This window comes from Setaria viridis, chromosome 9, assembly GCF_005286985.2.
Source record: "Setaria viridis chromosome 9, Setaria_viridis_v4.0, whole genome shotgun sequence".
NCBI classification, from domain to species: Eukaryota; Viridiplantae; Streptophyta; class Magnoliopsida; order Poales; family Poaceae; genus Setaria; species Setaria viridis.
Genome location: NC_048271.2, coordinates 12,812,907 through 12,840,204, shown reverse-complemented (window position 1 = coordinate 12,840,204; position 27,298 = coordinate 12,812,907). Strand labels below are relative to the sequence as shown.

The 27,298-nt window shown below is 45.3% G+C and overlaps 4 protein-coding genes across 8 annotated transcripts; all 4 read left to right on the top strand.

Annotated features, from left to right (window-relative positions):
* Positions 1 to 1,551: 1,551 nt before the first annotated feature.
* LOC117837975 (4-coumarate--CoA ligase-like 7) lies at positions 1,552 to 9,811 on the top strand. 5 transcript variants are annotated; one of them, XM_034717813.2, is made up of 7 exons: positions 1,558 to 2,011; positions 3,678 to 5,347; positions 6,617 to 6,803; positions 7,746 to 7,891; positions 7,993 to 8,060; positions 8,876 to 8,981; positions 9,086 to 9,811. In XM_034717813.2, the coding sequence occupies exons 2-7, from the start codon at positions 4,337 to 4,339 to the stop codon at positions 9,215 to 9,217; spliced, it is 1,650 nt and encodes a 549-aa protein (XP_034573704.1). In that variant the 5' UTR covers positions 1,558 to 2,011; positions 3,678 to 4,336; the 3' UTR covers positions 9,218 to 9,811. The 5 variants fall into 5 exon arrangements, 4 of the variants coding, with proteins under 4 accessions (XP_034573704.1, XP_034573705.1, XP_034573702.1 ...); XM_034717814.2 differs by having other exon boundaries at positions 2,164 to 5,347; XM_034717811.2 differs by having other exon boundaries at positions 2,153 to 5,347.
* Positions 9,812 to 11,760: 1,949 nt separating this feature from the next.
* LOC117835289 (peroxidase 57) lies at positions 11,761 to 13,195 on the top strand. The gene is made up of 3 exons (XM_034714651.1): positions 11,761 to 11,976; positions 12,081 to 12,432; positions 12,552 to 13,195. Exons 1-3 carry the CDS (start codon positions 11,761 to 11,763, stop codon positions 12,986 to 12,988), a joined length of 1,005 nt encoding a protein of 334 aa, XP_034570542.1. The 3' UTR covers positions 12,989 to 13,195.
* Positions 13,196 to 17,724: 4,529 nt separating this feature from the next.
* Positions 17,725 to 20,574, top strand: LOC117835886 (peroxidase 56). The gene is made up of 4 exons (XM_034715208.2): positions 17,725 to 18,107; positions 18,535 to 18,723; positions 18,844 to 19,042; positions 19,994 to 20,574. The coding sequence occupies exons 1-4, from the start codon at positions 17,868 to 17,870 to the stop codon at positions 20,401 to 20,403; spliced, it is 1,038 nt and encodes a 345-aa protein (XP_034571099.1). The 5' UTR covers positions 17,725 to 17,867; the 3' UTR covers positions 20,404 to 20,574.
* Positions 20,575 to 22,946: 2,372 nt separating this feature from the next.
* LOC117840783 (uncharacterized) lies at positions 22,947 to 25,090 on the top strand. The gene is made up of 3 exons (XM_034721316.2): positions 22,947 to 23,181; positions 24,310 to 24,381; positions 24,724 to 25,090. The coding sequence occupies exons 1-3, from the start codon at positions 23,032 to 23,034 to the stop codon at positions 24,904 to 24,906; spliced, it is 405 nt and encodes a 134-aa protein (XP_034577207.1). The 5' UTR covers positions 22,947 to 23,031; the 3' UTR covers positions 24,907 to 25,090.
* Positions 25,091 to 27,298: the final 2,208 nt, after the last annotated feature.

Sequence of the window (27,298 nt, the reverse complement as noted above, 5' to 3'; positions counted from 1 at the left end):
GGCAATTCCACCGTTTGCCGAGGGAAAGTTCGCCGAGTACGGTTCGCCGAGTGTTACACTCGGCAAAGTTGCCGAGTGTTTTTGGGCCTTCGCCGAGTGCCTGAGGTACTCGGCAAACTTCCTGTTTCCGGTAGTGAGAACTCCAGAAGCATGCTTTACACATGAAAGTTTTTGCAAATAAGCTGCCACCGCCTGAAACTTTCTTTCAGGACATCTGGAACCTTGATGAAGTTGCGGATGGCGTCACAAGGTGTGAATAATTTTCTGCCTTTGAAATCTGGACTGAGATGCTGGCATGTGCCGATCCAGCCTCCACGAGAGAGTCACCGTGAGGACTGTGGCTCACCAGGGAAAGCCTCTTCGATGTGGTGTTCGAGCGCCCCATTGCAAAGAGGTTCCGGGCAGACAGCGAAGGAGATAACTGGAAAATGGATCCCACCATTGCTCCCGCAAACGTGGACCTGTGATATTATCAGGGTTGTCTGATGCAGCTCTGTATGTCTGGTACGAAGTCTCTGTTATGGGACTAGCTTTTTTGCCCCTTGCCACGATTTTCAAATCTTTTCTGCTTAGTAGGCTAAGTTTCTGGATCCATATACATGCAGTCTGATCAAGACAACTTTTGCCAAAGGTTTATAGTGAGATCTTTTTCACCATCGCATTATATTGTTGTGAAGGTGGATGTGCTTAACAATCGAAGCCTTAGCGTTGGCGGTGGTGAGCAGCTATAGCAAGGTCATTTCATATTATTTTTGTTTCTGCACAACCACTGGGAATGATGATCTTATATTACAGGGGCAACAAATTAAACAACTCAAATAAATCCACGGCCGGTTCCACATCACTGTCAAGTGCCGTGTGCAATTGCAATTGAAAGCGAACGAACACACAAATGCGACTTCAAAGTCCATTTATTGGTGAACAAGTATGAAAAATTCAACATCAACAAAGTTAAATCCAAATGTGTCGATGAACATGATTATTTTTCGAAAAGAGTAAAATGCACCACAGATCCCTAAACTTGTTCCGCCGTGTTAATTAAATCCGTGAACTTCTAAAACGCATTTCTGGACCTCCGAACTATAAAATGGGATGGGTTCATCTCATGTCCCAAACAAGCCACGTGGGCTTTCGATGCCCATGTTGCATGCCATCATGGTGCCATGCTTGCAAATATATGCAGAAAACCCCCTTGGCAGCCCGCATCTCCTCCATTCGCCCCCCCTCTCTCTCTCTGCTTCTCCTCTCTCTATTCCTGCACAGCGGCCGGTGGCCCACCTCGCTTTGACACGTCCGCGCCACGTGGAAATCAATTTTGTGTTACACCAGCATGACATTTTAGTCACGCCATTACATATAGTATAACTCAATTACGAGTCGTGCCACAGATCTTAGCGCGATCAAAAAAACTACTTCATGGAAATATAGATCAGGAGAAGTTATTTATAAAATTTTAGATTAAAAGGGGTTAAAATAAAAAAATACCGCACAGCGGCCGGTGGCCCGCAGGCACCAATGCGGCGCTGGCCTCCAGCGATTACAAGGTCTACGGGGTGCTGGCCGGTTAGGAGGTGCACTGCTGGCGGCGGTGCGAGCATGACATCCCCACAGCCGCACTACCGGCGACTGAGCGCACGGCGCGCCCAGGATGCGTGGGACAGCGGTGTGGCCGGCGAGCTACCGGCCATCGACTACTTCATGCTCGTCGGTGCGCTCGCGTTCAACAGCTGAGTGCTCCATCCAGGCGTACCTCCGCGATGCGCAGTACCGGCTGGAGGCCATGGTGCACACCGTAGAACCGGAGCGCGTGCGCTGGGGCTCAAGGTCGTGCGTGGCTCGTACCTGAGCCGGGAGACCCAGCTCGCGGCTTCCCTCAGCGTGCCCAGTCGCTAATCCACGGCAGCATTCAGGACACCCACGACTGCTACAACAGCTGCGCCGCCTTCCTCCTCGATGGCGTCCATCGTGGCTCCGCCTTCGTCATGCTCGCCACCCCACAAGGTTGAGTGAGGTAAAAAAAAATCCAAAGTCTATTTTTTTGCAAAAAAGCGAACAAGCAATTCCTCCTCTTTTTTTCCAACTGATGAAATTGCTGTGTGGTGCGGTCCTTCTATAGTCCGCAACCTGATGAACAAGCAATCACTCTTGGCAGTGCATGCGCAGGAGATCCTGAAGGCAGACCGCAACCTGCAGTCCGCGTAGCTGATGGGCATGGCAGACGGGCTGCTGTAGGCCTGCCGTTGGGTTCTCTTCCTCAACCTACACCCGTTTCAAATTGGGAGGGTTTGGGTAGAAGATTATATACCCATTAAAAATGAGAAGGGTAGTGTATGGAGAGGGTACAATTAATCAATTAGAGTTAATTATCCATTGGACAGGGGTAGGATTGGGGAGGGTAAGGAGTGGATAATAATTATATGGATTTAGATGTGAACAAGAGTGGATTTGCTCATACCCTCCTAGTGGTAGGCCTAGGTTGTCGGCGTGTCACTGAGCCTCCGCAATGCCGGATTCGCCGCCGAATTTACAGCCAACCGCATCATTACTTTCCAATTCTATGTGCCTACTGCCTACAGCTTCACCAGGCCCTCTTCATTTCCCCTCCACCAATTTCACTTACCCACCACCACAGATCCACAGCGCCGCATCCGCATCGTTGTCATGCTTCATCTCTATCTGTTGTCCAGCATCAGCGTTGTCCGCTAGCCTGCAGTCGTGACTCACCAGCCGTGGTTGGTTCTCACTGGCCATGTTATCCGCTCGCTCGTCGTCGCAGCTCGCCTACTCACGCAGCTCGTGGCCACGTCGCCAATCGGCAAGCACAGGTTCACTCCACGGAGGAATGGAGAGGAGGAGATGAGGGAAGGGAGCGAATGGAGAGATGTAGACTGCCAGGGGTTTCCTGCATATATGTGTAAGCATGGTGCTACCATGGCAGGCCACGTCGGTGTTGGAAGCCCATGTGGCGTGTTTGGGATGAGAGATGAACCCATTTAATAGTTTGGGGATCCAAAAATGTATTTTAGAAGTTCAGGGATTTGGTTGACACAACGGGACAAGTTTAGAGATCTGTGGTGCATTTTACTCTTTTGAAAAACAGAGTTATATGTCCAAGTAACAACAAAAAAGAAAGGGAAGGAAAAAATAGAGAGAAAGCCATACAAAATAAACAATCTATCGGTTTGGGCTTCCACTGAAATATTTACTTTTTCCTGCTGGATAACTAGAACAACTTCATTTATGAAGGTTGCCTCCGATCCAAATGCTCGATGCTGGTGTGATAATTATCTCCATAGAAGTTTATTTCATCTTGTTTGTCTCGAGAACTGTTGGATTATTAGAATCTAGCATATGCTATTATGATCTAAGACTTATTGTTTTGGCTTACCTAATAAATATAAAATACTAAAATGAAAGTTATCTATGGGTGTGCACCATTCTCACACACTCTTGCTGAAAAGCATGTCAATGCTGAAAATACTTGATGTGCTTAGCAAAATTATGAACCGTACTCAAGAAGACTTGTTGTGCTTGTCATATTATGAAGAACTCAAGTGCATTCGTATTCGATAAGACTTTGATGTGCCTCTTTTTATTATGAAGTGGACTGTTTTTTTTTCTGTCCATTTTCATCCCAAGCACTAACGTATAACTATATTTCGCTTTTTTTTTCCTAGACATCGTTCAATTGTTTAGGCGGCATCACATGGCGGATAATGCAGAAGTCCATATTGCCAGTTGGCCACCTCACCGTCACCTGCAATAATGCTACAAGTTCCAGTGAAAAGCAAAGGAAAAACATAGGGTTTTTGTTCGATTGACGTTAAGAAGTCGTTTGGTTTCATCTAAACGGCTAGCGGATCATCTTCCGATCCTCTGGCTGTTCGTTCTCACGCACGACGACACTCTCTTTCTCTCGTACGTGCGCTCATCAGAGTATGCAAATGCAATGCTCCTATGCCTACCGATCATCACCTTTCACCAGCAACAATCCAAGATGATGACAAGTTTTTGTTCAAGCTCAATTTTGTATGAATCTAGATGCTTTTTATCCTCTATGTATTTAAATTGTTAGCGTAATTTGTCATGCTCCGATCTAGGTTGGTAGCACGATGATATGCACCCTATCAGATCCGGCAGACTTATTTCCACAACAAAATAATGATCCGGTAGACATGCTTTTCACATGCACGATCACACGGCATGATCAGCTTTATATTTAGTGGAAATCCACCTCATTATGTTGTCCCCAGCAAATTCGATTATTGCAAGCACGCGAAAGCACAGCCCATTTCCAACGAGGTAGTTGCTCGCCGTCGTCTTCCGCGGCTGGAACATGGACCCGCGGAGCGCCTTCTGCCCGGCCACGAGGACGTTCCGCAGCCTGCGCCCGCCGATCCCGCTCCCGCCGGCGGACGCGCCCGTCTCCTTCCCGTCCTTCGCGCTGTCCCGCCTCCCCTCCCCGCTCCCCGCGCACCCGGCCTTCCTCGATGCGTCCACCGGCGCCGCGCTCTCGTTCCCGGCGCTCCTCGCCCGCGTCCGCTCCCTCGCCGCGGCACTGCGCGGCGCGCTCGGCGTCGCCAAGGGCGATGTCGCGCTCGTCCTCGCGCCGCCCAGCCTCGACGTCCCCGTGGTGTACCTCGCGGTGCTGTCCATCGGCGCCATCGTCTCGCCGGTCAGCCCGCTATCCACCGCCGCCGACGTCGCCCGCGCCGTCGGCCTGTGCAACCCGTCCGTCGTCTTCGCTACCGCCGCCACCGTAGGCAAGGTCCCCGCGGCCCGGAAGATGACCGTCGTTCTGCTCGACTCGCCGCAGTTCGAGTCCTTCCTCCACGGCCACGAACTGGCGTGGGCAGACGAGCTACCACCACCACCGGTCGAGGTGCGGCAGTCCGACGTGGCGGTCATCAGCTACTCATCGGGGACGACGGGGCGGACGAAGGCGGTGGCGCAGTCGCACCGGCGCCTCATGGCGTCGTCGCTGCAGGTCCCCGCGGCGCGGCCGCGGGCGCCCGGCGGCGGGCACGTGGTGACGCTCCTGGGCGTGCCCATGTTCCACTCGTACGGCTTGCACATGCTGATGCGCGGGGTCGTGACGGCCGAGACGACGGCCGTGGTCACCGCGCCGCCCCGGGGCGGCGGCGCGGCGGCCGTGCTGGCCGCGGCGGCCAGGTGCGGGGCCACGCGTATGTTCGTGGCGCCGCCGGTGGTGGTGGCCATGCAGCGGGGAGGCGTCGGCCCGGAGGGGTTCCCGGATCTTGTCCGGGTCGACTGCGGCGGCGCGCCGCTGAGCCCCGCGGCGGCGTCGGCGTTCCACGAAAGGTTCCCGGACGTCGAGCTGTCATTGGTAAGTGCTCATCTTCTGACGGTTGCATTAATTTTGCATAGAGATTGGCAGTCCGCGTTGGAAGGCGCACGAGGATCGCGATCCAAATCTTTGTGGTTTTTCTATTCGTATAAAATAATTGAAGATCTCGTGCTCGTGTGTCCGCGTTTCGAACATTTGGTAGTTAGCGCCAGTCAGCGACAATATCACGTGGCCACCGTGAGGACCTTGTATTCTTGCCAGTGTTTTCCCAAAGCTAAGGTACGGATGCGCTAGTTAAAGTGACTGGGGGAGTGCGGGCTGCGGAGTGGCACTGTGGTTAGGGTGGTAGCACAGGGTGACACACGGTTCAATTTGATTGAGGCCTAGTACCACACATTGCTAGCTGAGCATGCGTGAAGTCAATTTATAAACTTTTGTCCTCCAACCATAGCACTTTTGGATTAACCATTTTATATGAAGTGATGGCGAAAATATGAGTAGGGTGCTATGTGTACGCGTACCCGTCCCTTGGAAGTACTGGATGGTACGGCTTCGGAGATGGGTGTTACACATGGTGAAAATGATATTTTTATTCACGGCACTTAAAATAAAGTTGCGGGATTTGTCCTTTCAATTGAAAATGGTTGCTGGGTGTGTCCTTTTTCAAAAAAAAAAAGAAGTTACTGGATTTTTAATTTTTAATCAAAATAAGCTCATATTTTTACAATGTTGGCGCATAGTATTTGGGAAGAGAATATGGCCAAGGTTTTGTATGGGATATCGTCTAGATAAGTAGAAAAGAACACAGATAATACCGATTTCAGATGGAACCAAGAGATGATAAATAACCGCTGTTTTGGAACTAAGCTTTGACCATGTAATCAGTGGTCAGACCTATGGTTTACTTTAAAGATTTTCCATGGTTTATAAAAAAAAGTGCTAGAAAATATTATTATGCGTCCAAAAGTAGCTCACTCAAATGTCCGATAGGAGACCTCAGGTGTAGAAACCACTATACAACTTTAATCTTCTGCCTCAATTCTTTTTTTTTCCTCTTAAATCAGTTTTGTGACTAGATGAAAACTAGTTGGCTCGGCCCAATTTGATTTCACTAGTTTTGGGGACTAGCTATGACTTGAAAATAACCCCCTTGTATGCTAGTTATGCTAGTTACCTGCATGACGACAGGCTGACATGCATGCACATCAGTGTTCGAGGGCTAGCTGAGGGGTTCCTGACCACGAGTAGGCACACTTTCACTTTACTATTTGTACTGTAAATCTTTTCGATGTGGTCTACAAATCACAGGCATTGGGCTCAACCGAGGGTGGTCTGATATCAAACATGGTTGGTCATCAAGAATGTCATCGTATAAAATCAACTGGTCGACTATGTAGCGGTGTTGAAGCCAAAGTTGTTGACATCGATAGTGGCGAACTCCTATCAATCAATGAGCAAGGAGAGTTATGTATCCGCGGCCCAGGTGTCATGCTAGGTAACGACATGACTACTACATTTACTTATACTTTCATCATCCATTTTGAGCACAAAGGTGGAACAAGTAAGGTTCCACATCACAACATTTTGTTCCAAGTGCAATCGAGCGCCCAAACAAAAATGTGGTTAAAGGGAAGGAACTCAACTAAATAACAATTACTGTATTCTATATCTCACAAACAAAATAAACTTATTTAATACATGATTTATAGAAGTATTTACTTATAACACTTAATATGTCTCCTTAGTAAATAAATCAAAGGAATACAACTACAAGAAATGTGTATAAGAATGCTAAAAGTTTAATCATAAAAAAGTTTCTGCACTATTTTTGTTCCTTTATGAATTTTTATATTTACTTATATCATATCATTATGAGCTCTTTTACAGTGGTTTTAAAGTACCCATCGGTACTTGTTGGTACTTCAAGGTACTTCCTTTGTTTCCACTATTAGATTTCTCCTTTGTAAATAGTATGTATTACATGTCCTTATATTTTTATAGTATTATTTTTCATGATTGAATGATCATGTTCGTATATTCTCGCTCTAGTCATTTTGAATATAATGCTAATGATTGTTGGATCATGGCACAAATTTATCGAGTGATCAAATGCAAATCTTTTCATTTAAATTTAAAATAAAAATTCAAAGTACAATACTACATCCACATTATAATAGCAAGTATGTCATAGTACAAAATATGCAAAATTAAATAAAATGGCTACGCAGAGAAAATGGTGGCATAAAACAAAATATTTATTATCAGATTATCCCCTAAATAAGTTGCAGCTTGTAAATAAACAATAAAAATATCGTGGCAATTAATGAATAAAGTGGTAAATATTTTTGAGCAAGATATTATTGCCACAAGTTTCAAAGTAATGTTTAATTAGTACCTTTAGCTTGATGTGAATGTTAACTTCCTATGAATCATACAGGATATGTTGGAGGTAATGAGACAAGAATTTGTGCATTTGATTCTAATGGCTGGCTTAAAACTGGTGACCTATGCTATTTTGATGAAGATGGCTTCCTTTACATAGTTGATAGACTAAAGGATCTGATTAAGTACAAGGCATATCAGGTACTTAACGTGTTTCTTTTTTTCATGATTTAGTTTCATTATTACCATTAACGCATTTTGTGCCCTAATAATATGCAATATTTCATTTTGTACTTCATTAGATTGCACCAGCAGAGTTAGAGGATGTGCTACATTTGATTCCTGGAATATTCGATGCTGCAGTTATCCCGTATGTTCTCTTGAAATGAATAACTAAGCGAATGATCTGCATAACGTTTAGGTTTCACGAACCATTTGGACAATATTTAAGGCATGTTTGGCAGAGCTCCCAGAATAGCTTCTAGGATGAATCCAGGAGGAGCTCTGCCAAACAGTTTTTAAGGGAGAAGTGATTCTCTCCTGATTCTGTGAAGTGATTCTTTGAAATGAACTAAGGGGTTGGAGTTGAGAAAAACTAGCTTCTCCTTATTCACTTCTCGCACAGAAATCCTTTCCCCATAAAGTTGATTAAAGAGAATCACTTTCAGCCATAGATTCACTTCTCTCCAAGAATTAGCTCCCACTGAGAATTAAGAGTAGGTAGAGCTCTACCAAACATGCTCTTAGTTTTTATAGTACCCTGATAAGCATATAATGTTTCAACCTTTCCTTAGAAAACTGAGATAGACATTCACCAATAATGATTACGTTGACACCCAAATATTTTAATAGACAAACTCTATAATACATTTATCAAAATCAAATAAAAATATCAAAATATTTGTATTATTATAAAGATATAAATTGTATTTTAGTTTTTATCCATCTATTTGTAATTACAACAAAATATCTATAGGACTGCTTCACATGACTTCAGCATAATTTCACACTTAATGGACGCATATATAATCGCATGTAGGTGTCTATGTACTTAATGTGTAAATATGTACTCTACAACTGGTGTGGATTTAAGAATTTCTATTGTCCAGAATTCCTAACTGTTTTGTATTTCCAACATTACATGTTTATGGGATTCAAATCTACCCATCCTACTTATATATACAGATACCCGGATGAAGAAGCAGGACAAATACCAGTTGCATTTGTTGCAAGACAAAAGGGTAGCAACAACCTTACAGAAGACCAAGTAATGGAATTTGTTGCCCATCAGGTACGTACACTGGCGGGTACAAATATCTTGGTCACATATTGCATTAATAGTGAGCTTGCATACAATATATATTTGCAAATCCTAATGAAATTAAATTTCATTAGGTTGCCCCTTACAAGAAGATACGGAGAGTTGTTTTTGTTGATTCAATACCACGGTTGCCATCTGGCAAGTTGCTGAGGCGCGAGCTGCTGCGTAAACATAGCACGCTTCCTAAAAGTAACAGCCGGTTGTAACACATGGGCTGCCACTGGAGATTTGAGAAAAATGTCATATAATACAGTATTGAAATGGATGTTTTCATCCCATAGTATCCTTGTCCTTAGAATGTACTCTCTTTTGTAGCATCCTGAAGATAGTTTTGAAGATGTAATTGTTAAGCCAGGAGATTCATTCCACAGCAACGCGCTCTTGCTGGAGCACCGTGTGGACGCCTGCTCTACGCGGGACGGCAGGGTGCGTGATGCAACCGGACGCCGCCTTCACCTCCGCGCACGCTGCTGCGAACCTGTGACGGCGCAACGTGCATGGCGATTGAGGGTTCATGGGCTCATGGCCTGCCCCTCGGCGTCCGAGCTCGCCGCGTCGTGGGGACTCAACCTCTGCAACGACGGCCGCCTCCAACGGTGGCACGCGGCGGTTCGGAGTGGCATCGTGCGACCAGCCCATGGAGTGATGGAGAATTAGATAGCAGTGAGCTACCAGATGGATGATAGAGCGATGTCTGTCGCATCCACTAACTGCAAGGCTGCAACATGTTCGACAAAATGTCTATTTACGTTACCACTGTCCATTTCCCATCCAATGATCCTGATATATTTCTGTTTGCATACCGTAGGTTCCTTGTCATTAGATTATAGCTGCGCGTTTACTAATTGGCAATTGCCTTCGTGTTGCTTATTGGATGTGTCCACCCCTGAACCTGGATTTAGAATTGTATTATCTGAGCCCTATTTTACGTTTCTCTTTAAAAAGGAAGTGAAAAGCATGAAAATATACTATACAATAAAAAATAACATACTTATATAAAAGAAAACGGCAAAGTATATAAAACTTCAAAATGATGTTTTTTTCCGGAAAACTTCAAAACGATGTTGCATATGCCACTCACCATAAAAGGAAAAGGGAGAATAAATAACACGAGCAAGGAGTTCAGCCCATAAGCCGCGGCCACCAAAGAAACACCGAAGCGCAAATAAAAAAAAATCAGGTTGCGCGTGAAACAAAAAGAGAACTCGGCCCATGACTGAATTCGGCCCAACACCCGGGCAACTCTGTAAAATTCAAAATCCTTCTCTGCGTGCCCACCAAAAAGGTTTTGATTCCTTGTAAAGGTATTGTTTTGTAATAATGATGCAGCAAGAGCAACTCCAAAAGGCTGCTAATCTTTACCCCATTATTTAGAAAAAAAAGAGAAAAAAACTTCAATGGTCCACCTAAAACTCTTCCAAAAGATTAGCGTCGCGAAAAAAACACCCCTCATCCCGCATATTTTCACGTCGCGAGCGCTTCCCCGATCCGTCCCCCGACCTCTTTCCTGCGCCTGCTTTTTTCCCGAGCGCGCGCCAGGCACCGGCCGCCGCGCAAGGGCCGCGCCGCGCGCCGCCCCTCGGCCGCCGCCCCATGAGGCACGACGTCAACTGCGCCTGCACTAGCGACGAGCACGACTACTTCTGTGCGGCGCAGCTCGAGGACCTCAACGCCCTCGCCACCGACCCCTCCCTCGCGCGCTGCGGCACGCTCTACGATCGCCTCTCCACGCTCCACATCGCCGCTACCACTGGGCGCATCGAGGTCGCTCCTTACCCACGCCATGGTGAATTGGCACAAGCAGGTGCTAGATCCCATCAAACTGATGCCTTTTTTCAACTTGCAAGGATCTCTCTGCTAGCTGCTGAAAAATCTCCTTTGTTTTTACCCCCGGAAAGAACAAAAATCTCATTTTTGCTGCTTGTTTGTGCTCCAGACTCCGCTGATGCTCACGGTGATGCACGGCAAGATCCACTGCGTGCTCAGGCTCCTCCAGGCCGGCGCCAATGTGAGAAAAGCTTCAAATTCCTTCTCCTAATGATTCCGCCGCTTGCAAAACTCACTCGCTAATCATGAAGCTGTTCTATTTGTGCATCAGATCCTCTCGGCGGCACAGACCACGCCAGTGGCCGACTCATGGTGAGATCTTTGTCTCCTCGTGACTCAATTAACTTCTCTTCCTAAGTCAGATTGCAGATGCTAATTCAGGTACCGCTCTCTCTGCAGGTTCCTAGTAGCACATCATTGCATCTGGCGGCTCGCCTGGTGTCATGGGTCAGGTGTAAATGGTCCAATTATAACGACGTGGTCTTTTTTGAATTATTGGGGGGGTAATTTTTAGCAGTCTACTGTGTCCTGATATGTTTTTTGGAGGAATTTTTTTTAGCATAGCCTCCAATACCTCGTTTTGGGGAAGAATTTTTTGGGAACTCTTGGAGTTGCTCTGAATCATGTATACTTGTTCTTCTGCCCGCGGCCGCGAGGAGTTTGAGCTTCACCCCCATGTACATAGACCCATCTGCAGTGGCATGTGGTTTGCCAGATACAGGGTGAACTGTCGTTAGCATTCCGAGGCGGACGCAGCGGTGGTTCCCATGCCCAGAGCATTAACCAAGCCATGGCGCCCTTGAGTGCAACCAACTCCACCCCGACCCATCCATCTCTAAAATCCGGAGCCGCTCGACCGATCCCGAGAACACCTTTACATCGATCTCTCCACCTCAACGGGCACCGACCGCTCATCGTCATCATGGCCCTGCTGCTGCTGCTGCTGTTGGCGCTCGGCGCGGTGCAAGCCGCCGCTGCCGTGCCCCCGCCGTCCCTGCAGCTGCAGCTCGGCTTCTACGCGCGGTCGTGCCCCCGCGCCGAGGCCATCGTCCGCCGCGTCGTTCGTCGCCGCGCCGCCCGCGACCGCTCCGTCCTCCCCGCGCTCATCCGCCTGCACTTCCACGACTGCTTCGTCAGGGTACGCGTGTCATCGTCACTCGTCCGAGACCGTCTCATCGGCCATGTGTCACCTCTGACGCCAAGTGTTTGTCATGTTCATGTGTTACGACCTACCACTATCAGGGATGCGATGGCTCGGTGCTCATCGACAGCACGCCCGGCCACCCGCCGGCCGAGAAGGATGCCCCGCCGAACCTGACGCTGAGGATGCTCGACGTGATCGACGACGTCAAGGCGGCCGTCGAGGAGGCGTGCCCGGGCGTCGTGTCGTGCGCCGACGTCGTCGCGCTGGCCGCCAGGGACGCCGCGGCCATGGCGGGGAGGGTGCGCTACGACCTGCCCACGGGGAGAAGGGACGGCACCGTGTCCAGCGCCGCCGAGGTGAACCTGCCGAGCCCCTCCGTGTCCTTCTCCGAGGCTCTGTCTGCCTTCCGCTCCATTGGCCTCGGGGTCGTTGATCTCACCACCTTGCTAGGTCGTAACAAATTTTAATCAAAATGTGGCATATATTGTTCATCTGTTTTTGTATCGAACATTTCAAACTATATTTGTCGCATTTCTTACGCTCTTTTCTTTGAAAAATAAACGTGGCAGGTTCGCACACCATGGGGTTCTGCCACTGCGGGCTCATCATGAACAGGCTCTACAACTACAACAGCACCAACCCGTTCGACCCGTCCATGGACGCCGGCCTGCTCGCCGTGCTCCGGCGCCGGTGTCCGCCGCACGTGGTTACGCCGCAGAACGAGTCGCGCGACGTGATCGTGCCCATGAACTTCGTCGCGCCGCTCGGCCCCTTCGGCCTCGACAACTCCTTCTACCCGAGCGTGCTCGCCGGGAGGGCCGTCCTGCAGATCGACCAGGAGCTCGCGTCATCCGGCGTCGCCCGCCGGATCGCGGCCATGTTCGCGTCGCGGCCGGGGAATTTCCGGAGGCAGTTCGCCAAGTCCATGGTGAAGCTTGGGGGCGTGAACGTCGTGACGGGGAGGCAAGGGGAGGTCAGGCTCAACTGTCGACGGTTCAACAGCTGATGGGTGGTCTTGTAGAGTCAGAAGCCCAATGGCCGAACCTCACCAGTTCAGAGTAGATAGTAACTAATTTTCTATTCATACCCATACACAGTATACCATATATGATGTAACAATGTTGGTTAGTTGTTCGTGTTCCAGAAAAACTTGGCAGCAGAGGGTTCCTCTGCTTGTGCTGAACAATAAAGGGCAGAGTTAAACTGTGTGCAAGATGACAAATGTTGGGAAGCAGAACAATCGAGTCAATTATTCATGATTTTTCCGTTTAGCAAAAACATTATTCATGATTTTTATGTGATTTTCTTTCTAGACATGAGATGATTATATATGGACAAACTATTTTTTTAAAAAAAATCGAACGGTAGAATGGACTATGAAGCTTCAAAAGTTTGTTTTTCCTATTGCAAGGGAAACAACACAAACAGCCACAAAGGGAAAATTATAATATCTTTTTTTCCTTACCAATGTATTTCTCGCATGTAAAAAATTTGTATTTGTCCTTGCACAAACTTTTTTAACTTTGATCTTCATTATCTTAAATCTTATATGTATTGAGAAACAAAATTTTACATTACTAGATTTATTGAAAAATACTTTCACAATATGAAACCATTTTCATTAAAGATAAAGTGTCATACTTAAGACCGTGTCGACATCATAGTGAGCTTATATCTATGATGAGCAGAAGTAGTTCTCAGCTGCTAAATTCCTCCCATTATCTCAACTCCCTTTGTTCGAAATGCAATTCTCACCGTCAAATTAGTCCATTAAATCCACCGTGAGACATGTCTAGATATAATGTATTTATTTTTTTATTGTATATGTTACAATATAAGCTCACCAAATTCTTTGATCAAATTGGGCGTCCCGGAATATCGGATGAAATCTAGGTTTTATGTATCTAATTCTTACTGATATATAGGTCAAAAATGCTTAGGCGTCCCGGAACATCGGATGAAATATAGGTTTTATGTATCTAATTCTTACTGATACATAGGTCAAATATGCTTAGGTGTGCACAAACCTCATGCTGGTGACCGTTGAATCATCTCAACCACCAATTTTTCAGGAACAAAATGGGGCATCTACGTTTGTACTTTGTTCCTCTTTCTCTCAAATGTTGTCTTTTCCACCAAATCCAAGACATTGTCCATGTCAAGCATGATGAAGCCAGCTCCAACTTACCGTACTCCATCTTCTTACCACCACATTTCTCCATTGGTTTGAACATTTATGGCTGCTCCATGGGTTGCATTTGTAGTTGCATATGCCTCATAGGCTCCCCACAAAGTTTATGCTAAGGAAGATGCAAGTAAGTTTTTGAGTAAATTGCACCCACCGTACAACAACTTATCACGTGGGTGCAGATTGGTCTAATCCAGTACAATAACTTGATAGCTACTTGATAGCTGGGTTCATATTGGTTCAACAACCTGTAAAATGTTCAATTTAGTGTAATAACTTGATAGATTGATGTATCTGCAATCCCAATATTATAATGACCAACATATTTGCTAATGTTAGGTTAGGATATATATATTCGGATCGGAACAAATTATTAAGCATGGTTTGACTATTGATATTCGTGTTGCAAAGGCAATATATTGGACCAAAATTAGAACCTCCGGTATTTAGGAATTAATATTATATCTTCATATTAATTATTTTTTATACTGATTTAATTTTTATTACAAATATTTAATTTCATATTCAATAAACATGCTTGTATACAGTTGAGAAGCAATAGGTTGGTCATGATCAACTTCTTTTATTGATAAAAATTAAGAATTATTGACTGAAATTTTTTTTACATGTCCATCTTAATTTGCTTGATGCGTTGCGTTTGTAACATTTGGAATATATGTGCACCAATTGCCATGTTATTGCACTAACTTGAGCATTTTACAAGTTGTTGGATCAACATGAACGCACCCATTAAGTTATTATACTAAATTGAGCATTTTATAAGTTGGTGGACCAATTTGCACCCATCTGCAAGTTGTTTATATGGTGGGTACAATTTATTTTCTTTATATACCAATCACGCTCGATGGCAGGCATGTTGCCATAGTTTTTTTATAGGGCAGGTTATAAAAGTTACTTAACTACACCAACTTATTTCCATGTTTTAGACGCCTATCTTTCGATCGGGCAAGACTCGGCACTATTTGCATGCATTCGACGAGGCCCAAGTATCACCCACAAACAAATGCATAGAGAGCAATTTCCACAAGGCCCAAGTATCACCCATAAACAATTGCATAGAGAGCAACACGGGAAGAGGCCCGCAGCACAACCACAGGGTAGTAGCCCCATGCCGAGGTGGGTGTGGGTCGTTTCTCATACTAACAATCAACTTATAGCATATAGATCCCTCAAATTTGGCCAACACAGCTTCATTATAAATGGCTGAACTTATTTTAATTGGTATATCATAGGTTTGATCCAATGCCATATAGACATTTTTTTTCTTTCAGAAATGAAGATGTGTTTAATTTTGACTACTGAAGTATACAACATACATCTTTAATGTGATTATGGGAGTACATATGTAAGCTCAGAAAAACCGCCAACTGTTTCTTGTGAGAAAACGGACCATGATGACTTGTTTGGCAACTGACGGAAAGCTGGGAGAAAGTGAAAAAGAAGGCCGCCTTTTAACAGCAAAACACCAGCGTGAATGCTGCTCAGCCTTTCTTGTGGGAGAGCTTATCCACTCCACCAATCGCTCGACACTGTCTGAACTGTGCAGTGCACTTTAACGAGTGGATCCTGGTCCTGGTTCTGGTCGTGGTGTATACTCATAGGCCTTGTTGTTGTTGTTCAGGATTAAATCATGGAACGGATTCGTTTCTGGAGGGGAATGAGTGGTTCCGGTTGTATCACTCGATTGTTCAGGATTAAATCATAGAACGGATTCGTTTCTGGAGGGGAATGAGTGGATCCGGTTGTATCACTCGATCCTGGAGGGTTTCGTTCCAGAGGTTAAAACATAGGGATTGATTCCGGGTCGCTAAGAGGCCGGAATAACTAAAATGAGCTGGAATAGAATTAAAGTCGGCTCTATTCTAGTCCGAACCGAACGGTCACTTTGTGTTAGATCGAATTTTAAACCGGGTCAATCAATCCGTGCGGAATAGATCTCGTTCGGAGCGGTTCCGAGAGAACTGAACGAGGCCATAGCCAGCATACTCCACTCTTTGTTTGCTCCTACTTTTATGGCTTCTCTCTGATTATTGTTCATAGAAGATCCACAAAAGTTTTGTCTTTGCTTATTGTCAAATCCTGTATACAAACTTATCCCCGAATACCCGCCCCCCAAAAAAAAATCTTATTCCTGAATCAATACAAGCTAGACCTTGATTGCTTCCTTTAGAATGCCCCTTATACACACACAAAAATATTATGATTATCACAAATGTCAAATGGCACGTGTCTCCATAAAAGGTGTGCTCTGTTCTATATTCATTTGATTTCACTCTGCATCTCCATAAAGCCAGAAGCTAGACAATATTCTTAACCTCTGAATGGAAGAGGGACTTGCTGTCCATACTGTGCATTGTCATTGTGACAGTAAAAGCTCAGCCACATCTACCTCCTTCTTGTCTTCTAGAAAGCTGATTAGTAACAAAGGGATCCGATGACCGACATAGCCCTATCAATGATGATGCTGTTCATACCGGAGAGAGAAAGTCAAACACAATATAAAAAATATTGTGAACATCCACTGGGCAATGCAACTTATTAATTTGTTCTACTGGCCTACTGGGCTGAGAAGGAAAAGCATTTTAAACTTTGCTGGGCAAACAGACTATGAACCGCTTCTCCTCATCCGAACATGAACATCAAGAAAGAGTTTGTTGCAGTTATTCTACGAAGCAAAGGGAAGATACACAACTCTAATGAGACAATGGCTGGGGACCCATTCATAACTTTCATGATCTTCTTTGTTTGAGTTTCTCCTGTAATTTGTAAACTCTTTGCTGTTTTCATCAAAAACATCAGTAAGAACTCGGTCAGACGTGCCCCCTAAACAAACTGCACAAGATAAGATCTCGCAAGAGCAATCAGATCCCCAATAATAGGGCTCCAGCAAATCCCTATCCGATCCGACCACGTGAGCCGCACTTGGGCCCCTTGACACCCGATCCCGTTATAATTCTAAGCACTGCTCTGACTGGGCTGATCTGTTCAACCACTCCTTTGTCAGGAACATCTCCCAACCATTCCCAAGTGAATCATTGGTAAATGGCACCTGTAAAACTTCGTGTTCAATGATGCCACCATCCATCTCATGCTCACTGATCTGACTGGTGACTGCATCACATCTTTGAGCTCACAAAATCACACACCCCTTGGGTCTAAAATAGGTGTCGGCTCATAAGGTTTGCAGTGTTTTTTTTAAAAAAAAACTATACCATTAGACACTGTACAGTGGTAAAAGACCATGGAGTACATTGTACTAAACCCATTCACATCATCTTGAGCCACGAGTAAATTTTAACCAAACCAACCTGAGCAAGTTAAGTTACCTGATGGCATCTTTACATGGCCTGTGCATTAGAGCACACAGCACACCCCTAAGAACCCGGAAATCCATGGCCAATCACATGGCATCATGCCCATGACAGCCGGGAAAAACGACGCTCGCAGCGCTGCCCGAGATCTCGCCGACCGATGGCATCCACACTCCCCAGTCCAGTCCCCACCCCGCGCTTTCTATATATCCCACGGACACCGGCCGGCCGGCCGATCACGCACCGCCGCCTGCTCATGTGCGCAGCGCGAGGCTCGAGCCAGCCAAAGCTAAGCAACCGATAGCTTATTTTTTTTCTTTTCACCAAGTGTTGGGGACAGGCTGCACTTCTGCTACTGCACTACCATGGCAGTGCGAGTGCTTCCTCTTCCTCCAGTGCTCGTGCTTCCTCTGCTCCTGGCTCTGGTTGCTTCGGTCCATGGCTACGGCGGCTATGGCGACGGCAAGCTCAGGGTTGGGTTCTACAAGGATTCGTGCCCGGACGCCGAGGCGATCGTCCGGGAGATTGTCGCCAAGGCCGTCCACAAGGACCCGACGGCGAACGCGCCGCTGCTGAGGCTCCACTTCCACGACTGCTTCGTCAGGGTACGCCGAATGGTCTCCTTGTCTTGTATCCTGAGTTCCTGACCATGTCTTTGCTTGTTAGTTGGTGAAGAAAGGAAGAGAGGATGCTGGATACGAAGTACTTACTAGCTAGCACTGTAGATTCTTTCAAAAATGCCTGTCCCTTTCTTTGATTCGTCTCTTTTTGGGATGCAATGGCATCCCATGCCGGTTCATCATAGATTCATCAGTCAGTAGCTCACAAAGTGAGACTGAAACTTTATCCGCAAAAGAGAACGAAAAGACTCCCCACGCGAATGTCCCAAAAATTGTCTTTTCGATGTTCTTTTAATCTGTTTCGACCTCACAGAACATACATTCGCCATGGACGATGTTTCATGTTTGGACTTCGAAGTTGAAACCCACTCTCTGAAGCCAGATGCTAATTTCTTCTCCCCACTGGATGCAGGGCTGCGAGGGGTCGGTGCTCATCAACTCCACCAAGGGGAACACGGCGGAGAAGGACGCCAAGCCCAACCACACGCTGGACGCCTTCGACGTCATCGACGACATCAAGGAGGCGCTGGAGAAGAGGTGCCCCGGCACCGTCTCCTGCGCCGACATCCTCGCCATCGCCGCCAGGGACGCCGTCTCGCTGGTGATTGCCTACAACAGCTTACCTCTTCAGTTTCCATCCATGGCTGCCTGATTCATTCCTTGCTCTGAAAATTAGCAATGGCCGTATCGAGTCTGATTGCTGTTACGTTCAATGGAGCAGGCTACGAAGGTGGTGGCCAAGGGGGAGTGGAGCAAGGACGGCAACCTGTACGAGGTGGAGACCGGCAGGCGGGACGGCAGCGTCTCCAGCGCCAAGGAGGCCGTCAAGAACTTGCCCGACTCATTCGATGGAATCCGGAAGCTTATCAAGAGGTTTGCATCCAAGAACCTCAGCCTCAAGGATCTGACTGTTCTATCAGGTATTAATCTATGCCTTGCCAAGAAATGGTACTTTGAAGCTGTCTGTTTTTGTTAAGTGAAGGTAATTCTTTTTTGCTACTGGATTTGTATAAGGACATGCACATGAGTTGCACTATTGCTTTACTGAATGTGAAGGAAACATTCCTTACGTTTAACAAAAAAATCAGCTTGACTAGATAAACTTCAAATCAACAGAGATTGATCTAAGTTATTATTATTTTTTTACAAATATTAGTGACCAAAATTTTGTATCAAGGCAAAAAAGGTGATTTTTTTCCCATGTAGTAACAGCGCTTACTATTCATCCTTCGTTCTCGAGACAGCCGTTATGTTGTCTTAATTTATGCTTAACCTGATGTTGCCCTTAACTACTATTGGCCTTTCTAAAGTCTCTGGCTGAGATAGAAGCGTGTAAAGCCCCATCCTTGCCTTGATGATGTTCAGTTTGTCTATATTTGCTATGGTAACTAGATTTTGTTTTTATTTCCTCTGAATGTAGTAATTTTAGGATTTTTGTCAAAAGTGAAGGGCACACCATTCAAGAGTCAGTGATGATCTCACAATATATTACTACTCATAATAAGTTTTGAAGTGATAGAAAGCCAATGTAGCAGGTTTCAATTCAGTTTGACCCCTAGTGGTCCAGTGGACCAAGTGTCCAAGTTTATGATGATGTGACTCGCTCCTTGTATTTGAGAATTGATATTGGGTCGTGGCACGTGGTACGTAGGACTACGACCTTATTCAAAAGGGCTAGCAATTTGCACAATTCAAGAAACAATCACAAGGAGATTACAAAAAATCACAAAGTTAAGGAACATCAAAATTTTCAAATAGGATATGCCCGCGAAAGGAACCCAGTTATCTCAATTTCACTTTCCTACTTCAGACATTTCCTTGTGATCGAATATTTCAGCACTAACACACTACATGCATATGCTGCCATTCAGGTGCCCACGCGATCGGCAAGTCGCACTGCCCGTCGATCGCCAAGCGGCTGCGCAACTTCACCGAGAACCGGGACAGCGACCCGACCCTGGACAGGGCGTACGCCGACAGGCTCAGGCGGCGGTGCTGGAGGCCCAAGGACAAGACGACGGAGCTGGAGATGGTGCCGGGGAGCTCGGAGACGTTCGACACGGCGTACTACGGCCTCGTGACCAAGCGGAGGGGCCTCTTCCACTCCGACGAGGCCCTGCTGCGGAACGACGTCACCAAGGGGCTCGTGTACCGGTACAGGGACTCGCCGGAGACGACGTTCTTGAGGGACTTTGGGGTGTCCATGGTGAACATGGGCAGGGTGGGCGTGCTCACCGGCAGCCAGGGGGAGATCAGGAAGAAATGTGCCTTCGTTAATTAGCTAATGGGGTGTCTTTGTTTTGCGTTGCCTATATGCTGGTGTTTCACGGCTTTAAAAGGCTTCCGTTTAATTATACATATTTATTTAGGAGTGTCTTAGGTTCTATGATTGTGAACATTTGGATTCATGTCAACTGTACCTTTGATGGAATGTGATAACATACATGTTTCATCGTGGACACAAACAAGAAACTGCCTCTAACATGTCGTGAACCCCCCCCCCCCCCCCCCCCCCCCCCCCCCCCCCCACACACACACACACGATAGGAGCTTTGATGTGGCTTCCCCTCAATCCATTGGAAAAGTAAAAAAGGGACATATTTCTGGTACAATATCACTTTAAGATAGATAAAAGGGATAGATTTCTGGTACGGTATCAGTTTAGAACAAATCTTTTTATTACACTATTTGTCTTGAAGTGATACTGTACCAGAAATCTGTCATTTTTTTTTATCTTCCAGTAGATTGAGGGGAAAAATCCGTCAAAGCTTCTATCGTTGGAGTTGCAAGCATGGCAAGCTTCTCATGCCGATGCATGTGGCGCCATGCGAACCGGTGCGACCGAAGGATTATGAGATGCAAATATTTATCACTTCAAGATAAATATTTTATCTAGTCACACCAATATATATGACGTGATAATATGGTTTTGTCGTGCCAACCTGGGTGGCGAGAGGCATCCAGTTTAATTCATAGGTAGAGCTCCTCGTACAGCAGGGTGAGGCAGCTGCCCCTGCTACAGCCGGAGGTCAGAGCAAACACTCCCTCCCTGCCTCCCACGGTATCCCAGCGGCCAGAGTGTCGATTGGAGGTGCAGATCATCGTCGGGACGGCTTCGAGGAGGAAGGAAATCCCGTATTGGGCCGGGGGTTGGGAGTAGTCGACGACCTAATTGGATAGGGCCTACTGGGCCAGCGTCATGCATAGTTTCGGAGGGCGCTGAACTTGTAGCAGAACGCCTGCTCAGCTACTCGTTGCGCCGTCTCGACGTGAGGCCCTTTGGGTTCCTTCATTGTTGGCTTGTTGCTCGCCCGAACTGGCTGCCGTCTACCACCGCGGCGCTGCCTAGGCCTGTTGCGGCTACCCTGTGCTGCGGTATCCTCGTTCATCCAGGCCATAAAGACAGTAGACCAACCATACTAAGGGTGTGTTTGGTTGAGTTGTGATTTTTGGAAAAGTAGCTGTGGGTCGTGGATTTTAGAAAAGCTGCTATGAAGTCTGGACTGTGAGAAAGCCGAAAGCGGTTTAGTTGAGCAGCTGTGGCTTTTGAGAAAACTACTAAGCGGACCCCACGTGTCATCCACAGCCCTCCCCACTCAACTCTCTCCCTCTCTCACTGACGAGCTGACCCCGCTTGTCAGCCCCTTCTTATTCCTCTCATTGGCCAAGGAGTAGCGGCGGCGGGAGCCTCACTGGTCTGGGCGCGACGCCTCCTCGTCTGGACAGATCCATGTGGGGCTTGCAGCGGCATAGGCCACCCGCGCCCACGGCGGCGGAGGAGGCTTGTTCGGAGGAGCCCGTGCGGCGGTAGAGGAGCTCGCGGCTGCGGAGGTCGCCTGCGCCCGCGCCCACGGCGGCTGCGGAGGAGCACGTGCAGTGGTAGAAGGAGCTCGCGGCAGCGGAGGTCGCTCGCGCTTGCGCCCACGGTGGCAGAGGAGACCACGGCGGTGGCGGAGGCAGCTCGCGGCGGGGGAGCTCGCGAGCGGAGACCACGGTGGCGGCGGATCGACCTCGCAAGTAGCGGCGGAGCGACCTCGCGAGCTTCTTTTTCGTCGGGACATGTGAATTGAACCGGTATCCTCTTCTTAGGAGTGGTAGGTGGGTAAATAGACTGAAGTTTCTCCTCCCGCAGCCGGTGAAAGCAGGTCCGAACCGGCTTTCACATTCCTACTACGAAAAAAGCTGCTTTTGGACAAAGGCAGGCTGCCTCTATCACTTTGGTTGGTTTTGGGTTTTTGGAAGCAAAAGCAGCCCCCAAAAGCCCAACCAAAGGGAGTTTAAGCAACCTCTAGGTGTCTCACAAGTCACGCCGTACCCGCCTCCTTTTATCAGATCTATAGTAAGCCATTGATTCTAGACTTCTAGTTGATTTTTGCGAGTAGTTCTAGCCTCTACTATGTTTAAACGTTTTCTCGCTATCCTGATCTGCCGTAGGCTAATGCTGATAGCTTGTAATTACATACTTATACTGCAACATACTAGATATTGGAGTATATAGTAGTCACTAGATATTGGAATTATGGATTCAATGCTTCTGCTTGTGTGACGCCTACTAGCTACCTTGTGCCGCTTAACAAATTAGGCGTTTTAGGATCATTTATGTTTGTGGCGTAAATCTGCCCCACCTAAAATTCCTAGCCAGCTCCGCTAATGGTTTAGTATATCCATTTTGCACTATCAAAATAGAGAGAGAGATTGCGAATTTACATAATCCAATTTAAATTCAAGTATTTATCAGATCAAAGTGTTGCCTATGCAGAAGTACCCCAAAAAAATGGACGGGGTAGATAATAACGAGACAAACAGCACGGTTGAGATTGGTCTGGCCCGTCTCCAAAAAAAAAAAAAACAAAAACAAGAGGATAGATCCTGACTCCTGCGCATTCCTGGTGAGCAGCCTCCAGCCGCAATGGCAAATCAAGCAGGCCCGGCACCGCCGGCGTTCGTGTACCGGATCAGCACGGCCGACGAGTGGGCGGAGCTTCAAGGCGCGGGGGCCACCCTCGGCGGCGACCTCGACCGCTCCACTGGCTGCATCCATCTTAGCGACCTAAACCAGGTATCCCCAACCTTGACACCGTTTGATTTCTTCCAGCCTACGCGCTCCCTAATTTCACTAAATCTGTGAAGAGCTATCCACTCGCTTGCGCATATCTGGGTTGATATTTTGTTTCTTGATGAGGTGTAGTATGTAATCTGGGATTGGTCATCCAGTTCTCAAATCTATGACTTGGAGCAACTCAATGTTGTCTGGAGATGCCATTCGTTAACTTCACACATTGATGCGTTATGCTGTTTCAGAATTCTATCCATTTCATGATCGTTCGTTCTGATGGACTTCTTGGTGGAAGTACGCTGGGGCTGGGTAGAGGCTTAGGGCTTGTTGCCTTCTCTTTACCGAATTTTCCATTGTAGATGGTACTGGAGAGCGAATCTTTCAACTTGTTTAGGATGATTGTAACTACTGGCCGTAAGATGTTACTAGCAGTTGAGGAAATTATATATTGCTTGTAAGCCTGGTGGAGCCTGGAGTTGCAATAAGACATTTCTTGTGTATGGTATGATGCAATCATGCAAATAAATATGTCTGCTAATTCAGCATGCATTTGTTTACCCTTTGATATGTTTTTTTTCCCATTTGCAGTAAGTTCTTTGTAAGAACGAGATGCATGTTTGTTACTATTCAAAAGAACAATTAACATTAAATGATAATTTATCAGAACTGTTAAAATCTATGGTTTTATTCTCTTAAATGCTCTGCTGATATATGCACAGTATTCTCTCTATTGTCAAAAAGGGGTAAAAAGATAATCTCTAGATATTATCTGAAATCTACACATATTTTGGAATTTGGAATGATTTTTAAGTGTGTGAATATATTTACTCCTTCAGTAAGGATATTGTACATTGTTAACTTTTGTATGTATTGCCAACAAGTTTAAAATGCTAGTATTCAGGTCCTACAAGATGTGTGAATTCCAATATTTCTACTCCACTCAAATCAGTGTCATTTCTATTTTTAGTAATTATTTCAATCATATCTTATATCTAATAAAAATTGGAGAACTTATCTTTTGATCCAACATACATGTGGTTTCCATATGAATGCCATTCATTTTTCATTTTGTCGCTCCTGTATACCTTTTCTCGAGAACTGAAGATTGTTTAATCCTTGGACCTGGTGAAGGTGAAGATGACTTTAAAGAACTTTTTTCTTGGAAGGAATGATCTATACCTACTACAAATTGACACTTCCAAGGTAATTATATTTAAATCCTATCTCATGTTAGTTTGTTACTCCCCAACTATTCTATTATCTGCAAAATTTTAGTACCCCTTTTGAAAGTTAGATCTAAAATGATTCATTGCTCATGTTTATACTTCTTTTATGTGAGGTTGGGTACACACGGCACCAACACATTAGTTAATAGTTTCTACATGTGTAAACTATCGAAAAGTGATGTTGATATCTTCTAATGTAATGTTGGCTTTTTTATAATTTGCTGTAAGTTTTCAATAATGTCTTTAGATAAAACTTATTATGTATTATGTAATGAATTTCACATTCATATTCTCCCTTTTTTTGTCTTGTTTATCTTAGCTTGCAGATGGGTTAATTTATGAGGCAAGTGATGATGATAATAACTACTTTCCTCATTTCTATGGTCCTGGTCGGAGCTTTGTGCCCCTTAAACTAGATGCTGTCATCAAGGCGGACAAAATAGAGCTTGAAAAGAATGATTTTACGTGCAGCCTACTTGATAGAATTAATCTCCCAAGCTGATTCTACAGTCTCAGCCTTGTCTTAGCAATTTTCATGTGAATTCTCTGCCAAAGCTTAGCAATTTTTAAGCAGCTTACATCCAGAAGGCATATATAAGATATGGCAAATTGTATCATACAGAATTGGTTAAGATGCCAAGCATCTAATTATTATCACATCCAAAATTCATAATTGCCTTTGCCAAGCTCTGGGTGAACAAAGTTCAGACTGCCTCCTTCCTTGGCTAACAGTGCCCCTACTGTAAGGGGAATTTGTCTGTTCATGTTCATATTTCTGTCCCTCTTAAGCTGTGCCTTAGCCCAAGCAGATCTTTATACAAGTAAACAGTTTGGCTCTTAAATTAAGCATCACCATCGATGATTCTGTTTGTGGGTTTGAAAAAAACTGATATACATGTAGGGTACTAGTGGACAACGCAAAACGAAGAACTTTAGAAATTTTAGCTAGTGCTAGGGTACATATATGCAGATGAAATCTATAAGTATCATTGCATTTTTTTTTCAAGATAGAGCACACATATTTTGAAATATGGTGGCACATAAGTTCCACATGTGATTGAATTAGCTTTGCACATCATTATTGCTACCAGTTTGTCATAAACTATTTAAGTCAACTTGTACTTCTATATTCATTTACATACATGGATTGAAATTGTTAATGCATGGAGTGAGTGCACCACTCAGTCATTGTTTCATAAATAAACACGCTATTATTCACACTTCTTTGATTACTTTATGTGTATCAGTTTGCACTGCTTTTTGCTTCTATGTGTATCAATTCTGATTTTTTTTAATTAACCGTTGAACTATTCTTGCTGTGGAAGTGCTCAACTGAAAACACAACTAGGAACCTCCATCTTTCTGTTATTAACAAGTAAAGCACAAATTCTTTACTGTTGATGGAACAACAATAATTGGGATCGATTTCCTTTTCTACCAGTACTGGCACATCAGTTTCCTGCAGTTATAATAGTTATATGTTACCTATTAGGTATGTTCTTTTACAACAACTGTGGTTTAAGCTATTTTGTCCTGACCATGGAAATTTCAAATTTCAAAATAGGGGGTCACCTTGATTTAGTGGTAAATCGGTTTGCTGTCAGATGTATGTTTGGCCCCATATCTTCTCAGTCACCTTGATTTAGTGGTAAATTGATTTTCTTTCAGCTTGTCTCAGATCTTCTCAGTCGCAATTTGCTAGCTTCACCTCAGGGTTCAGTTTGACTACAGCCTTGCCGCTTGATCTCTGCGCCATCTTGGCTTAAGTATTGGAAGTTTAATTACAACAGGGGTTTCCTGTCTTGAACCTACATGCTATATATTTTTCATGACCTTTTTCGCACACATAATGCATATATCTTTTTCGTTATGATGTCGCATATAAAAATGTGATGCTGGGTTTTTAATTTTCCAGGGAGCAAAGAATTTCATGTATATAGTGTAGGTCCTGTCACAATCATCAAACAAAGCTGCTTGATTGTTACCCAAATTCCCAAACAAGGGAACAGTGGGATAAATTGGTAGGCAAGTTCTAAGATGACAAGGAGGGAGAATCCATTGAATAATGCTTAAAAGGGTGATCACTGATAACCTAGGCCTTGTTTGGCTTATCAGATTAAGCAGAGGCTATGCTAAGCGGCAGGATTATGCAGCAGCTTATGAATAAGCACAATCCAAGAATGAACTGAATAAGCAGAATCTGTTTTTTCACAAGCTTTTCCTGAAAGCGGATTCTGTGTAACCACAAGCTGTGCTAGAAGGTGCATAATTGTCCATAGTTTCTTACTGTACATCTATTGATTTGGCACGTCTCTTTGGAAATGGTGGCCACCCAGAATCAAATTTAAATGATTTCTCCTATCAGCATCTGATCCTTCTCAACAGGGTCTCCATCTTCCCTGCCAGATCCTGAAAAGGCGTGATAAAATAAAAGATCCTGAAGAGGCACAGATTGGATCATGAAGATGGCACCAGTTGGGTGAATGCTGAGTTTGTTGGACTTTACATCATGCCTCCCGAAGAACTTGCCAAACAACTTGTAACGTATGTCGTGGTTATGGAATACATAGGGAACTGGTTACGTGTAACTCTATTTGCCGACATAAGCTAGAAAAAGTCACAAAATGCTCTATTGATAACAAGGGATTATCTGATGGTTTTTTTTTTCAAGTGGAAGATGCTCTACTTGAATAAGTGTTGCATCAGTCGTAGAGGAACGAAAGGTCTATTAATGTCCTAGCAAATTGATCGTTGATCGAAACTCACCAATGGTTTGACGTGTCCGAATGAATAACTCACATATTATATCAATCTATAGACGAGGAATTTCAGATCCAACTAGAGACTTTAGCTACGTACTCCCTCCGTTCCACAAAAGTTTCCATTTAAGTTTG

What these genes read in the sequence shown, in the direction of transcription:
- LOC117835289 (XM_034714651.1), top strand. Translation starts at nt 11,761, where the DNA reads ATGGCCCTGCTGCTGCTGCTGCTGTTGGCGCTCGGCGCGGTGCAAGCC. An exon ending in TCCACGACTGCTTCGTCAGG is followed by an intron (nt 11,977 to 12,080) that starts GTACGCGTGTCA and finishes TACCACTATCAG; the next exon opens with GGATGCGATGGCTCGGTGCT. An exon ending in TGATCTCACCACCTTGCTAG is followed by an intron (nt 12,433 to 12,551) that starts GTCGTAACAAAT and finishes TAAACGTGGCAG; the next exon opens with GTTCGCACACCATGGGGTTC.
- LOC117840783 (XM_034721316.2), top strand. Translation starts at nt 23,032, where the DNA reads ATGGCAAATCAAGCAGGCCCGGCACCGCCGGCGTTCGTGTACCGGATC. An exon ending in ATCTTAGCGACCTAAACCAG is followed by an intron (nt 23,182 to 24,309) that starts GTATCCCCAACC and finishes GACCTGGTGAAG; the next exon opens with GTGAAGATGACTTTAAAGAA. An exon ending in TACAAATTGACACTTCCAAG is followed by an intron (nt 24,382 to 24,723) that starts GTAATTATATTT and finishes TGTTTATCTTAG; the next exon opens with CTTGCAGATGGGTTAATTTA.
- LOC117835886 (XM_034715208.2), top strand. Translation starts at nt 17,868, where the DNA reads ATGGCAGTGCGAGTGCTTCCTCTTCCTCCAGTGCTCGTGCTTCCTCTG. An exon ending in CCAGGGACGCCGTCTCGCTG is followed by an intron (nt 18,724 to 18,843) that starts GTGATTGCCTAC and finishes TCAATGGAGCAG; the next exon opens with GCTACGAAGGTGGTGGCCAA. An exon ending in GGATCTGACTGTTCTATCAG is followed by an intron (nt 19,043 to 19,993) that starts GTATTAATCTAT and finishes GCTGCCATTCAG; the next exon opens with GTGCCCACGCGATCGGCAAG.
- LOC117837975 (XM_034717813.2), top strand. Translation starts at nt 4,337, where the DNA reads ATGGACCCGCGGAGCGCCTTCTGCCCGGCCACGAGGACGTTCCGCAGC. An exon ending in CGGACGTCGAGCTGTCATTG is followed by an intron (nt 5,348 to 6,616) that starts GTAAGTGCTCAT and finishes TACAAATCACAG; the next exon opens with GCATTGGGCTCAACCGAGGG. An exon ending in TTAAGTACAAGGCATATCAG is followed by an intron (nt 7,892 to 7,992) that starts GTACTTAACGTG and finishes GTACTTCATTAG; the next exon opens with ATTGCACCAGCAGAGTTAGA.